At 40.5% G+C, this 16109-nt stretch overlaps 1 protein-coding gene across 6 annotated transcripts in view; it reads left to right on the top strand.

Annotated features, from left to right (window-relative positions):
* The first annotated feature begins 359 nt into the window (after positions 1 to 359).
* Positions 360 to 16109, top strand: part of ago4 (argonaute RISC component 4) — a 50285-nt gene continuing 34535 nt past the window's right edge. For all 6 annotated transcript variants that reach the window (XM_062029617.1, XM_062029618.1, XM_062029619.1 and 3 more), the window contains exons 1-4: positions 360 to 551; positions 13868 to 14042; positions 14175 to 14295; positions 15890 to 16071. In XM_062029617.1, coding sequence (XP_061885601.1) covers positions 533 to 551; positions 13868 to 14042; positions 14175 to 14295; positions 15890 to 16071 — 497 coding nt within the window. In that variant the 5' untranslated portion in view covers positions 360 to 532. The remainder of the gene's footprint in view (positions 552 to 13867; positions 14043 to 14174; positions 14296 to 15889; positions 16072 to 16109) is intronic.

Here is a 16109-nt window from a genome sequence, read left to right on the forward strand (position 1 = left end):
CAAGTTTCCGTAAATAATCCAAATTTGGAGCACAGCATCATAGTTTTCACAGCTTTTTGGTTGTTAGAAGTAGAAAGCGTTTTAAAGTAAAGTTCTAATTATTTTTTAAAGGCACAAAAAACAATTGAGAAACTTACATTTATTAATATATAACTTAGCCAATAGTATAATGAGGTTGCAAAGGTAAAATTCCTTTTACATTTTTTCCTCATACTGTGTAAAACCATATTACTCATAGATTTGCTGTAAGAGTTTAGTCATCAAAGTTTTATTAGCGCTCAATTGTTTTTACGCATGCGCACAACGCCACCGACTGCTTCGGACTGGCGCATGCGCAGTTACAAAATGCCCCAGCGCCAGAAGCGACAGTATCAGTAGTTCGGGTCAAGCAGCCCAGTCAGCAGCACACGTCGCTGTCTTTTATTCCTTTTTCTTTAAATTAGCCACTTTAAGCTTCGCGATACCGCCCCCAATATCAGCGTCGGTACGGAGCCGCCAGGCCGGGACAGAGTCGGAGAGAGAGGCCTCGGCAATGGAAGCGCTCGGACCCGGTAAGGAAGCGAGACAAATGAGTAGTGAGTGGAGGGGAGGGGGGAGAGTGACGACGACGTGAGCCGCGCATGCGACTCGTGTGCTCAGGTGTGCCGCTTCACTGGGGGCCGCGGCTGCAGTGAGGCCTCGGCGCGCTGGCGACCAAACACACCGAGGCCCACGCCGTGCGTCTCGCAGCGTGACAATGTTGACGCTGGGTGAAACGTTTGGCGTTTACGTCGATTCTGCGTGTACGTCCGTGGGCTTTTATTCATGTGAGGCACGCACAGCTCCGTCGTGTCGGGGCTGGTATTGTGTGAGTGGGGATTTAACTAGGACCTTCCTCCCTCCCTCCCTTCCTTCCTTCCGCGTCGTGGTGTGTTTACCTTCTTAACACACGTTTCTACATTTCAGACAAAACGAGGACATTTTCGCTTAGGGTCAACTGGCGAATTTTTAGCGATATTTCGCAAACTGCGCGGCATGTTTTCACACATCCGAACCCCCTTTCATCTTGAGTCGTCGCCATCAGCAACGGCGTGTCTCCGTCCAGGATGGCTGATACATTAAATATCAGACCGATAATCTAACAGTGCCTTAGAATCGGTCTTGATATTGGCAGCCATGCGCATGTGAGGGCACAGCGGGAATAGACGGACTGATGTCGCTTTTTAGCCATCACACACGGTTGCAGCATCTGCCATATGACAACAAAGCCACTTCCCGGCAGTGCAGTCGTCTTAGGGAAGCGTACACCCACAAAATTATGTTTTTTACATCCTTCCTCTTGTTTGAGATTGCTTAAAGGCCTACTGAAATGAATTTTTATTTATTTAAACGGGGATAGCAGATCCATTTTGTGTGTCATACTTGATCATTTCGCGATATTGCCACATTTTTGCTGAAAGGATTTAGTAGAGAACATCGACGATAAAGTTCGCAACTTTTGGTCGCTGATTAAAAAAAAAGCCTTGCCTGTACCGGAAGTAGCGTGACGTCACAGGTTGTGGAGCGCCTCACATCTACACATTGTTTACAATCATGGCCAGCAGCAGCGAGAGCGATTCAGACCGAGAAAGCGACGATTACCCCATTAATTTGAGCGAGGATGAAAGATTCGTGGATGAGGAAAGTGAGAGTGAAGGATTAGAGGGCAGTGGAAGCGATTCAGATAGGGAAGATGCTGTGAGAGGCGGGTGGGACCTGATATTCAGCTGGGAATGACTAAAACAGTAAATAAACACAAGACATATATATATACTCTATTAGCCACAACACAACCAGGCTTATATTTAATATGCCACAAATTAATCGCGCATAACAAACACCTCCCCCCTCCCGTCCATATAACCCGCCAATACAACTCAAACACCCACACAACACACTCAATCCCACAGCCCAAAGTACCGATCACTTCCGTAAAGTTCATACAGCACATATATTTCCCCAAAGTTACGTACGTGATATGCACGGACGGGCAAGCGATCAAATGTTTGGAAGAAAGCTGCATACTCACGGTAGCGCGTCTGCTATCCAACTCAAAGTCCTCCTGGTTGTGTTGCTGCAGCCAGCCGCTAATACACCGATCCCACCTACAGCTTTTTCCTTTGCAGTCTTCATTGTTCATTAAACAAATTGCAAAAGATTCACCAACACAGATGTCCAGAATACTGTGGAATTTTGCGATGAAAACCGAGCTTTTTGTATTGGATACAATGGTGTCCGAATACTTCCTTTTCAACCATTGACGTCACGCGCATACGTCATCATACAAAGACGTTTTCAACCGGAAGTTTCGTGGGAAATTTAAAATTGCACTTTATAAGTTAACCCGGCCGTATTGGCATGTGTTGCAATGTTAAGATTTCATCATTGATATATAAACTATCAGACTGCGTGGTCGGTAATCGTGGGTTTCAGTAGGCCTTTAACAACTGGAAGTCTTTAGGAGGAGATCATATCACCGTTTTCTTCAACAAGTGAAGTGAATTACATTTATATAGCGCTTTTTTTCAAGTGACTCAAAGCGCTTTACATTGTGAAACCCAATATCTAAGTTATATTTAAACCAGTGTGGGTGGCACTGGGAGCAGGTGGGTAAAGTGTCTTGCCCAAGGACACAACGGCAGTGACTAGGATGGCGGAAGCGGGGATCGAACCTTCAACCCTCAAGTTGCTGGCACGGCCGCTCTACCAACTAAGCCAGGCCTGGGCAATTATTTTGACTCGGGGGCCACATTTAGAGAAAAAAATGTGTCTGGGGGCCGGTATATCTATTCTTATGAACACTAATACAAAACCTCACAATGTCTGATTGAATGCTAAAAACGTTATGACAGACCGCCTTAAAAAACAATGGAATTTTACATTTTTCTATGAACGATAAAACACTGAATATTGACAAAATATGAATGTTGCACTCCCTTTCGATCGACATATTTTACAATCAAGTGAAACGTAACAAAAATGCAACAAACAGTGAAATATGAATGCGAAGGGTACAAAATAAACCCACCTACAATCTGATACATCTGATACATCACTAAGGTTTAGAACTTTGTTGAGGAAAATCTCCTTCCGCGTCTGTGGAAACGCTTCCCGCCCACACTGCTTGGTGCCTCATCTGAGCTGCTGTGACGTAGATGATCATAGTAACTAATTAGATGACCATAGTAACTAATTAGATTACCATAGTAACTAATTAGATTACCATAGTAACTAATTAGATTACCATAATAACTGGTATATCATCCATAAGCGCAGATTCCAACCATTGAAATACTTTGTATAGTTGAAGACTTGCGGTCATTAGAAAACATCACCGCACATCATAATGGCAGCTACACTTTAAATCTTAAAGACCTAAAAAAATTATTTGGGAATGTCCGGCGGGCCAGATTGAAAAGCTTAACGGGCCGCATGTGGCCCCCGGGCCTTAATTTGCCCAGGTCTGAACTAAGCTATAGACTTAGACTTAGACAAACTTTAATGATCCACAAGGGAAATTGTTCAACACAGTAGCTCAGTTACAATGATTGAAAGTGTAAGGATGGAAAGGACAATGCAGGTATAAATAGACTAATATAGCGATAAAAAAAATCTAACATATATATGAATATATACATATGTGTACAGAATAATATATATACAGATATATTATACTATGTCTATAACATATATACAACATATACCAATGACCATGTACAATATTACAGTATATACAGTATATGTGACAGCAGCAGCATAAAATAGAGAGTAGATCCAGCAGGAAATAGAAAATAGACATTAAAAACAAAGAGAAGTAGCTAACATGTCAGATGTCATTTATTGCTGTATGGCGAGTTATTATACAGCTGGATGGAGTGTGGAATGAAGGAGTTCTTGAATCGCACAGTGCGGGAAGGAAGCTGAAGGAGCCTGTTTGAGTATGAACTCCGCTGTCCCTTAATTGTCAGGTGGAGTGGGTGGGCTATACCGCCCACCCCCAGTATCTGCGTTCAAATCAGTGGTTCTTAACCTTGTTGGAGGTACCGAACCCTACCAGTTTCATATGCGCATTCACTAAACCCTTCTTTAGTGAAAAATAAAATGTTATTTTTTTTTCAAATTCAAGAAAAAGTCATGTTTTTTTACTGGTGCATGAACATCGCCTTGTTTGAAGAACAAAACCAACACAGTGCATGAACTCACAACAAATTACACACCTTACACACATTACCATGAATTGATTAACGTGGACCCCGACAAAAACTTATTCGGGTGTTACCATTTAGTGGTCAATTGTACGGAATAAGTACTGTACTCTGTCCTTTGCAATCTACTAGTAAAAGTGTCAATCAAACAACCTGCAAATCAGATGGAAAATTAGAGGGAACATTGTTTGGGGGGTATCCATAATACGCCGATAGGGAGAAGTTTTTATTTACACGATAAGTCGGATGTGTCTTTAACTCCGTGGCGGAGGCCCCGCCGAACCTCTGAGGCCGACTCACCAAACCCACAGGGTTCGATTGGACCCAGGTTAAAAACCACTGGTTTAAATACACCACATAAAGAAAATCTGAATTATGGTACGATTTGGTTTAAAACTAGTGTTCTAAAACATTGTAATTAGGTCGCTCCTCAGAACACAACCTGATACGTGTAGTAGACCAGGGGTAGACCGCACTTTTTCTGCAGGCGAGCTACTTTTCAATTGATCAAGTCGAGGGGATCTAGCTCATTCATATATAATTTATATTTATTTATTTATGAAAGAGACGTTTTTGTTAACAAGTTAAAGGTATTCAATGATAACAAGAGCATATTTAACACATAGATTCCTTTCTTTCATGAAGACAAGAATATAAGTTGGTGTATTACCTGATTCTGATGACTTGCATTGATTGGAATCAGACAGTAGTGCTGATAACGTCAGCATTTTCAAATGGAGGAGAAAAAAAGCCCTCCTTTCTGTGCAATACCACATGAAAGTGGTTGGTTTTTGGCATCTTATTTGTCCAGCTTCCATGCTCCTTTTTATACACTCTACAAGAAATACATTGCACATTGCACGCCAGCTTTCTGAGACTCTTATTTTGTTAGCACAGGCAGGATAAAGTTTATTGTGAAGACAGGAACTGTGCAGTCGGTCTTTCGAGTTTTGACGGCAGGTACGGCGCGAGAGTCTGTTGAAATAAAAAGGGCTTTTCGCCTTACTGTCGGTAATTTTTTCTTAACGAGCTCGCAGCACCCAGCGTCATCTCAAAAGACCCTCGGGTGCCGTGAATGTCAATCAAGTGACCAAAGTGATGTCATGGTGAAGATTTATGATCGCTAATTTTTAGGTCTATTTTTTTGATGCCTGGCTGGCGATCGACTGACACACCCTCCACGATCGACCGGTAGCTTGCGATCGACGTAATGAGCACCCCTGGTGTAGACGATGGCCCTTCACGCAGTATACCAAATCTGATTGTTTTCCTCTCAAGTGACACAGATTGGATATTTTTTTTTACCAGTTTGAACGCTCCAAAGTACTTCAAATGTGATCTTTTCACAACAGATGCGGGCCACATCAGGAGGTAGTCTGAATCTGATTGGAATCTGATATTTCAAATGTGATTGCAGATTAAACGGAAATGCGACCTGATTGCGACTTAAACGTCATCTTTGGTCAGCTACGTCATTTGTGTAGCTGTAGGTTCCTTTTTGAAATTCTCTTCTGCCTCTGCCTGCAGTTTTCCATCATCTGCCGCCTTCCTCTGGCAAAAACCCACTAACATGCTGATCAGTGGCGTCCATGTTTTCACGTGTAGTAGCAACTTCCTCATTTACGGAATCCGGTATTCTGTCAATGAGTTGTCTCGTCAAAGAAAGCTACCAGCGGTGTTTTATGGATTTGCGCTCTTGCCACATCAAAAAATACCTTGCGTTTCAAAACGGATTTAGATATCAAATTAAATATATAATGAAACAATTACTTGTAGCGCTAATGACAAGTCCACTCTTAATCTACAAGCACATTTTGACAGATCAACTTCCTTTGCCTGCACTTTATCGAACTGCACATGCAAGTGACGTCGTGGCCACGTTGGGCCTGTGCGCGTTTATTCTGGAGTCTGATAAAGATCACATTTTACTTGCAATGTAAACAGTCTGCTGGAAATAATCTGATTTAGAACACATCAGATCTTGGGCCACTTTGGCCTGCAGTGTAAACGTAGTCTTTTAATGTTGCCTGGACGTCACTTGCATGCTCAGTTTGATAAAGTGAACACAAACAGGAAGTTAAATGGAATAAGTGACCCGGAACAACAACAGAAGAAGAAGAGCAATGTACACGGACCCGTTTTCCTGCTCGATAGAGAATAAATAAAATGTGTAACTTTCTTTGTCTCTGGACATTTATAGTAAAATAAGTAAACATTGATTGATTGATTGACATTTAAAAAAATAGAAGAGGGAACTCTTGACCCCGAAAAACTTGTTTTGACGTCTCCATTCTTCTGTCTTCTTCTTCTGTTGTTGTTGTTCCGGGTCATTCACTGACAAGGATACAGAAGAGACAATGCGCATGATCTTATAATGATAACACATTTATTTTCTAATGCACTTTTCCTCAAACAAGATCTCAAAGTGCTACAAAGACAAGATTGAAAACCATATTTGTAATTGGCAATCAAATGCCTTTCTGAATAAAAATATTTTAAATAGGCCTGTGCATGTGCAATCTACCCATATGTCCAAACAATTTAAACGGTCAGTAGAGAAAATACTTTTCCATTTTCGAGTTTGAAATCGGATAATTATAAACAATCTGTTTTCTGTTTTTTTTAAATTATTATTATAAAACCAAAAAACAGGAAACATTGATTTTTATGTTAATTTTTCTGTTCCACACAAAAAACAGATGTCCGTGACATACACAGACCGAAAAGAACAGAATTGCAAAAAGGAAAGAGATTGTCTTTTAGTCTTTTCTTGCGTACACGAATGACATAGCTCGACTAAAGATACCATAAAAGTCACTAAAAGGTCGCGTTGCCGTTCTGACTGCAGTCATATTTGAAAAGATCAAATTCCAAACCAAATCAGACCATCTCCTGATGTGGCCCAAATCTGATGTGAAAGGATCAGATTCGAAGCACTTTGGAGCATTTAGACTGGCAAAAAATATCCAATCTGTGCCACTTGAGTGCAGAAAAATCAGATTTGGCGTCCCGTGTAAACAAGGCCTTTGACGAGATCACATCATCTTTTTCTGCCAGCGTATCTGCGTTTACATGCACCACATAAAGAACATCTGACATTATTACGTGATTTGATTTGAAACCAGCTTTCTAAAACATGTGTTAATTGGATTGTGTTCTGAGGAACCGACTGACATGTGTAGACTATGTCATCAGAAACCAGATCCCTCTTGCGTCTGTACACTTACTTGATTGATTGATCGATCGATCATAAGCCCCGGTCTCACCAACATTGAAGAAGAGAAGCCGAAAGGAGGGGGACTGTTTTACGTCAGTGGTCTCCAAACAGAAGATAGTAACGATGCGAGGGACAGGGGTCCACTTTGATACATCACACTTAAGCTACACTATCTGGAATAAGTAAATTTTTTATGGACACAATACATACTACCCGTTCAATAAATAGCAGAACTTTCTAGATGAAGACAGCACATCCCCTGTGGGTAGAAACGTATCAAACACCTTTTTCAAAATTAAATTATTTTATTCAAAATTAAAATATAATGAAAATAATACGTGTGTATTTTGTTCGTCAGTGATAAGTGGATAACAATAACGGGGTTAAGAAATATCCCTGACTCTCAATGCCTTTTAAATGGGTCATATTATAGATATTTTTTTAACTTTTAAAACACTAATGGTGTGATGGTGGATTTTTGATCAAAATGTTGCATTGTAACAGACCATCCAAAACCTGTTTTCTGGCTGTCTCTTCAAAGCGCGCTGTTTTGTAGTCTGTCTTATTTACGTGCCTGAAGCTTTCCCTCCAGGCCAAGCCTCTTTCGACTGCATCTCGACCCTGTTGTAGTTTTTAGCGCTTCCATACCGAGTCTACTGACAGATAAATTGGAAATATACACTTATTTGTATTGGAAATGGCAACAGCCTAGGATTTTTGCATGCATAACTCGATCGATCGGTCGGCTCTGAGTCTGACTCTGATCTGAGTCTGACTGGGGCGGCGTGGCTCATCTAGTAGAGCGGCTGTACCAGCAATTTGAGGGTTCCATGTTTGATTCCAGCTTCCGCCACCCTAGTACTTTCTCCCAGTGCTACCCACACTGGATTAAATGTAGCCTTAAGATGTAGATTGGGTTTCACAAGTTAAAGCACTTTAAGTCTCTTAAGAAAAAGCGCTATATATATATAATTCACTTAATCTCACACTTCACTAAAATTGATCAGATCTGAGTCTGACTCAGATGGGTCGGATCTGAGTCTGACTCAGATTTAGATTTATTGGTCCCCTTTGGGGAAAATCATTTTCACTGCCGTACATTTAAACAATAGACATTACACATCACAAAACAAAAATAACAAAAATACATCATACATGACCAACACATTTATAGGCTTGTCAGACAGGTCAACCGGGCCTGCTGTTAAGGGCGGCTATAGCTGCAGGGATTAGGCTTTTCCTGAGGCGGGCCCTCTGGAATTTGATGGTTCTGTACCTGCGCCCTGATGGTAGTGGGATTATGTATTGGTGTAGTGGGTGACTGATATCCTAGACTATCGTTTTTGCCAGTCGAGTGATGGACCTGTGGTTTGAATCTGAAATGTTTGGTGTGGGTAGGCCGATGATTTTAGCTGCTATGTTTGTAATGCGTGTGAGTTTGGTCCGATTGGTTACAGAAGGCATGGTGAAAAAACATGTGGAACAGTACATAAGGATGGGTTGAACAATGTTTTGGTTAAGTAATAACAGGAGATGAGGTGCAACGTATAGTCCTTTAAGTTTTCGGATGGCTGACAGTCTTTGACTTCTTTTTTGAAGTTAACAAAGAAGATGGGTCGGGTCTGAGTCTGACTTAGATGGGTCGGGTCTGAGTATGAACTGATTTAATTAAGCCTGCTTGGATGGAAGGCGAAACTAAGACAAACTGAAAAGTTCAGTTGCCGTCGATAGAACGCCCTGAAAAAAATACATTCATAAATTAAAAATCATTAATAGCGTAGTGGTAAAGTTTGTTTTCAAATAATCGCGGTCAATGCAAGCCATCACAATTGTATATTCTACTATGCCTCTGAGGAGCACCATAACTAGAATAACTAAACTAAACTCCCGTTAAAACAGCTATTGGCATCTGGCATTCTCTTCCTCTACCCACAGCTTAACGAGCTGAAATGACCAAAATCCCACCCCTAGCATTTCGGAGCCATACAGCGTTTGGGGAAGGAAATAATTTGTGCATGTAAACAAGAACATCACTTTGATAAAAATAGAGCGACCGAGCATTTTAAATTTACGCACTGTGGAGGTCAGGGGGATACATTTAATATCCAGAGAGAGAGAACTGGAGAAAATAAAAATATGTGGAGAACATAGTATATATTTTATTTAATCTCCCTTCCCATTTACTATATATTAATTTACACACTTTATCAGGATACTTTATCAGGTACACCTGCTCTCTCTACTCGGACTGATATCATTTTGAGTCTACAAAGAAAATATTGCTTTGATAACGTGTTTTACTGTGGCGGTAGTTCCCACTGTTAATCTACACCCTAGAAATATAATGTTCACTTGTGTTTCTAATATTTTGGTCTTATTTTATCTGGCTGAATAGAATAGTAGAGAATATTTGCAATGCTCTAGATTTTGCAGCTGTAACCAATGCTCTGACTTCTACAGCAATTGTGTGGTTATGTAGCTTTGTCAGGAAGTGACACTGACTCAAGCTTGCAAGACATCCTACTCTCACACTATCTGGGATTTCTTTACAAATGCAAGCAGGAAAACATCGTTTTCCATAGCACTGCAGAGATGTACAGGTACCTTTTTTATTAACTCACACTCAGGTACCTAGTAGAATTCCCCCAATGTGTGATTGATAAAGTCTATCCTATTTCTACAACTGAGCAAACTGAAGACTAAATAAACAAAATGTAGTGGTTATGAGTGAACATGCAAAACGTCAATGCAAACAAGTGAACCTTTTTTATAGTGTAGTGCAGTTCCTTAATCCAGGTATTTGCAGGTGTGGGCGTAAGTGCGCCGCTCAGTTCTGTCAGTCCCTGAGTCATCAGGCCCAGCCATCATCCTCATCCTCAGTACAGTCCTAACTGCCCTACTGCTTGATCACGCTGTGGTTACCAGGGACACATTTAACGCTTAGTAGACTTTCTACAGCTACGATGGGCAAAAATCAAATGGCGTGTCCATGCAATCGGAAAACCGGTGACGGTACCAAAATAACTGCTCTGTAAAGTGGCAAGTGAGTTTTGAAGCTGGTGGAAAGAACATACAGGGCTAGATGTTCTCCATTGTTGTCATTTGTTTATTATTCCATTAGGCTACACTACAGTATGTCACCTCGTTACATGGCTCTCTCAGTTCCGCCTACACACCTTTTTATAATGGAAAAAACAACCAGATGACTGCTTGTTAAAAACCTGACATTGGTCTGTGGTTTTTCTACCGTTTGTCCCTCTTGAGGTCACGAGGGGTTGCTATCAGTTTATTTTATTCAAATTAATTGAGGCATGACGTCTATTCAAAACAAGGCCTCTATTTGAAGAAATATGAGACTGTATATTGTTAAGATTAGAGTAAAGTTTACAATGAGATACTGATATTGACAGTGAGCTTTGAGCAGCATACCACAAAGGAGAATGTTCTAAGACTTTCTTGCATGGAAGGTTTCCTGCATATACAAGTAGCATACACAGGTAGCATGCAACACAAACTGATATACTTATGAATACTATAATCATTTCAATGTACCGTATTTTTCGGACTATAAGTCACAGTTTTTTTTCATAGTTTGGCCGGGGTGTGTGAGTTATACTCAGGAGCGACTTATGTGTGAAATAATTAACACATTACTGTAAAATATCAAATAATATTATTTAGCTCATTCACGTAAGAGACTAGACGTATAAGATTTCATGGGATTTAGCGATTAGGAGTGACGGATTGTTTGGTAAACGTATAGCATGTTCTATATGTTATAGTTATTTGAATGACTCTTACCATAATATGTTACGTTAACATACCAGGCACGTTCTCAGTTGGTTATTTATGCCTCATATAACGTACACTTATTCAGCCTGTTGTTCACTATTCTTTATTTATTTTAAATTGCCTTTCAAATGTCTATTCTTGGTGTTGGCTTTTATCAAATACATTTCCCCCAAAAATGCGGCTTATACTCCAGTGCGACTTATGTTTTTTTCCTTCTTTATTATGCATTTTCGGCCGGTGCGACTTATACTCCGAAAAATACGGTACACTTGGAGAACACTAAGATAATGTTTTATGGCTCAAAGTACAGTGTTGAATGCAGCACAGAATGAATATTTAAATCATTTTGATGAGTGTTGCGCAATATAAACAATAATAAATTATATAAATTTGTCTGACGACCGTGCTTTTAATACTATCGTTATATCGAGATAATGCATGTTGATGACACGTTGTAGCTGTGTCCCGCAAGTTTGACAGCGACAAGCGAACAGACGCGTCCTCCACACACTGTAGCATTCTCGTTAGCGGCTAACGTCCCTCCACAGTGCAAAGCCACTTCTAATTCAGCAATCTTCGCCTCCATGGCAGCAAATAAACGAAGTTTCTGACAAGTATCATCACTGGAGGACAAGCTAAACATGCTACACGACCCACGTTGGGAGGATATGCCAACTGATAAGTTAAAGCTCTTGAATGTAAACGGAGGTGGGCAGATCGATACAAATATCGACAGTAGCGATGCCAAGCATACTATCAGTATATGTTCGATACTGCAGTGTTTGTTAGATTGATAATTTAGCATTTTTTAAAATTTATTTTGTGTTTGTTGTTTACAAACTCCGAAAATTAGTCCCTGGACATAAAGTGGGCTTTCAGGTCAAAAACCAAAGGATTTAAATATACAACCAATAGTCGGAAATAATTTGAATATTTTATTGCGATGCCGTGTTATTGTCTGACTATAATTGTGATCAAAATTTGACATTAAATGATCTTTAAAAATTTGAAGTTTCAGCATTGGTATGGCCAATACTGGCCCTAAACTAACTTGGTGCTGGATTAATACCCATATTTTTAGTATCGCTCAACTAATGTAAAGTTTTCAAACAGAAGAATGAATGCTTATTACATATTAACATGTGTGTTGATAGAACCATGTTACAATAGAAACTAACCAGATTTTAACAGTAAATTAGCTAGTAGATTAATAATAGTTTTGACAAAACAATACCACCGGAAATTACGCAATATGTCAGCAGCCTAATTTGGAGCCTTTGTAACCCGTTGAATTAATCTTTTATCTTTACCATAACAAATAATGTATCGTGATATACATTATTGTGATGTAGATTTTAGGCCATATTGCCCATTCCTATTTTTGATTGACAAACCGATTCAATGCTTAATTGAGAACCAGGGCAAATGTATGCAAACACATAGACAAGCTGACATTCACACAAAGCTAACAATAGGAAGACGGCACTCAAACTACCGCTATTACGATGGAGGAGTGGTAGTAGGGAAAAGGGGGGAGGACATTTGGGGCCCAGGCTTGATAGGGGCATGCAGGCAAATGTGTTTTCAAGAAGCAATGGGGTCCCGATTGTCTGTGCTCTCGCGCCTCACTTGCTAACTGGAGCGTGCGGCCGCATGGAGTTCAGTAGGACCCCCACAGTCCTTTTAGCTGTCAGTTGACAAAAGCATCTCCCCAGCCTCCTTTAATACCACCTACGCCGATGACGACATGTGCATGTGTTGCCAATGGATTCAGACTAATTCTATACAAAGCAGTCAAAAACAATTTAGACAGAACTACGAATTATTATTCTATGGTCCTGCCATTTAAATATTAATGAGTATTGATTGGAGATAGATGAGTCAGTATCTGGTGGAGGGAGCTGGGTAATGTCCACATAAGAATTGGTATGCATCCCTGCATAATTCTAAAAAATTCTGAATAAAACATAGATTGGGGGCATGTTGTTGAACATCACACAATTTAGGGCAACATCTTGTCATTTTTTTGGCACAGTGCCGGTAGGCATAATGATGTAATGATGGGGGGTTCTACTAAAAGCAATATTCCCCAATCCCTGCAAAAAGGATGACTGCGCTCTTAAAGCTGCAAGCTATACAAGCCTGATTAGGATTGTATGCATAGGTGAATAGTTGTCTTATGCATTGTGAGAGGTCTGCGCTATATGTACCGAGGGTAACGGTAATCCCAGACTCGGCGTGGCACCCCTCCATATGGCGCTGCTGCTGTCTGTCTGAGAGGAGCTTGGGCTTTGTCTCAATGTTTGGGGTGGACGCCCTTGTATGTCTGGGTGGAGCTGGGGGTGGGAGGGATAATTGGGGGTCATTGTTTCGTCAGCCTCTGGTTGACCCATGTGGGTCAGGGGCCAACGTTGTGGATCAATCAGGGTGTCTATGTGTTTCAGTAAATTCATGCAGGTGACGCTGATGAAATTAAGAAGCCTGACATTGGCTGAATGCGATAAATTCACACTTTCCGATAATGTGACGTGTGCAAAGTGACACGTTTGTTATTGGTGAACCCTGAGACAATTCTGTTTTCGGTAATCAGTGTTTGACAAATTGGGAATTGACCACTGTTCTCCTCCGTCTCCAGGCCCTCCTCCTGCCCCTCCCTCTCTGTTCCAGCCGCCACGGCGTCCCGGCCTTGGCACGGTGGGGAAACCCATCCGTCTCCTGGCCAACCACTTCCAAGTGCAGATTCCCAAGATTGATGTCTATCACTATGATATCGACATCAAGCCTGAGAAACGGCCACGGAGGGTCAACAGGTAAATCTACCAAAGGTCGTTTTTTTTCTCCCCCCCACAAAGGTTGATTTATAAGCGAGGCTCTATTTATTGCATTTGTACAGTACAATTTAAGTGTATGAGCACCTCAGCAACTGTTTTCTGGTCTTTTAGGGAGGTGGTGGACACCATGGTGCGGCACTTCAAGATGCAGATCTTTGGAGACCGACAGCCTGGTTATGATGGGAAGAGGAACATGTACACAGCACATCCACTGCCAATCGGGAGAGACAGGGTTGGTATACACATTAGCTGAATCACTTTCATTTTTTTGTTGTTTTGATTAAGGATGGGGGATATTGCCTAAAACAGAGGTCTTCAACAAGGGGTCGCAGAGTTACTGCAGGGGGTTCGTAAAATATTTAGTTGATTGGACTTTTTGATATATATTATTTTTCCTGAAATTTAAATGTTTTTAAATCCACAAACATTGGTTTAACACACTGTAGTGTGGTTTATGAATTGCATTGCCATGGACACCCTACTCACAGTACTTTGCAGTTTTTAAATTAACAACTTAAACTATTACTGTATTTATGTTAGCCTTTAAGATAGCCAGCGATCAGCGCCCTGGTTAACCAGCTAGTGATTAGCGTGTTATTTGCCAACTAGCTGTTAGCAGCACTACTGCTATTTTTTGAATATCTTAGTATTGCACAAAAACAAAGTACATATTATGACTAGTTTAATCCATCCATCCATTTTGTACCGCTTGTCCCTTTCAGGGACGCCTGCAGGCTGGTACCAGTTTAATATGAAACACAATTTATGACAATATATGATAAGTTCCCTCGCTCCATCAGTTTGGGGGTCATTGGCCTGGACCTTTTGCCTAAAATCCGTATCGCGATGTATATTGCAGCCTTTTGCGATAACAATATATATATCACTATATTTATAAATGATAATACAATTTCAAAATGGGTCACAAAGGTTCCCAATTGGCTGCTGACATGTGCGGTAACATTGCAGCGTTTCAAGTTGTATTTTGTTCTGAAAACTATTATTAATATATTTGTTGATTTACAGTTGATAGTTGGTTACTTTTTACTGTAGCACAGGTACATCTACAAGTCTGCTAAAATGTACTAAGCACATATTGTTCTGTTGTTTGAGTACTTTATATTAGTTTTGGGCGATACTACACATTTGGGTACCGATCCAATACTAAATAGTTACAGAGACAGAATTGGCCATACCAATTTTCATATTTGTAATTTTTCAGGATCATAAAATGTCTACATTTTTGATCACAACTGTAATGCGACAAAAATACAGGATAGTGGTGTAGCAATATCAATTAACAATTAAATTATTTCCTTATTCTCTTTTATTACATACTATATTTTTAATATAGTTCATAGTGCAAAATAACTAAACAAAAGCAAAGACCTTTGGCTTTTTTTTTCCTGAGTTCATAAATAATGAAAACGACAAAGATGTTGTGATGATAAATATTGATGTAATTAATATAGTTACGAGGTATCGTTACTGTTGATACTTGTATTGATCCGCCCATCCTGGTTTACATTCAAAAGCTCTATCCTAGCAGTTAGTGTTTTTGTATCCCCTTATGGTGTGTAGTGTAGCATGTTCAGCTATTGTAAGAAACATAGCTTATCCGTTGCCAGAGAGGGCCATTCAGGCACATTTCCCTCAACTTTCCACCCTTCTAAGAGTCGCAGAGTGTAGGTGTGTTTTCTTCAGAATGAACTTCTAGTTTGTCGACTGATTCACAAAATCTTTCATTTGGCCGTCTCCTTGTGTCACCTACTCATTGTTTAGTGCTCCTCATTTCCCACCTTCTAATCTATGTCCATGAATCGCAGGTGGATCTGGAGGTGACCCTACCTGGCGAAGGGAAAGATCAGACGTTTAAGGTGTCCTTGCAATGGGTGTCTGTTGTCAGTCTTCAGATGCTGCTGGAAGCATTGTCCGGTCATCTGAACGAGGTCCCGGAGGACTCCGTTCAGGCCCTGGATGTTATCACACGGCATCTCCCTTCCATGAGGTCTTTATTAACGTCTATTCTTCACTTGTTTTCAAGAT

The sequence above is a fragment of the Entelurus aequoreus genome, linkage group LG20 (genome assembly GCF_033978785.1).
Source record: "Entelurus aequoreus isolate RoL-2023_Sb linkage group LG20, RoL_Eaeq_v1.1, whole genome shotgun sequence".
Taxonomy (NCBI): domain Eukaryota; kingdom Metazoa; phylum Chordata; class Actinopteri; order Syngnathiformes; family Syngnathidae; genus Entelurus; species Entelurus aequoreus.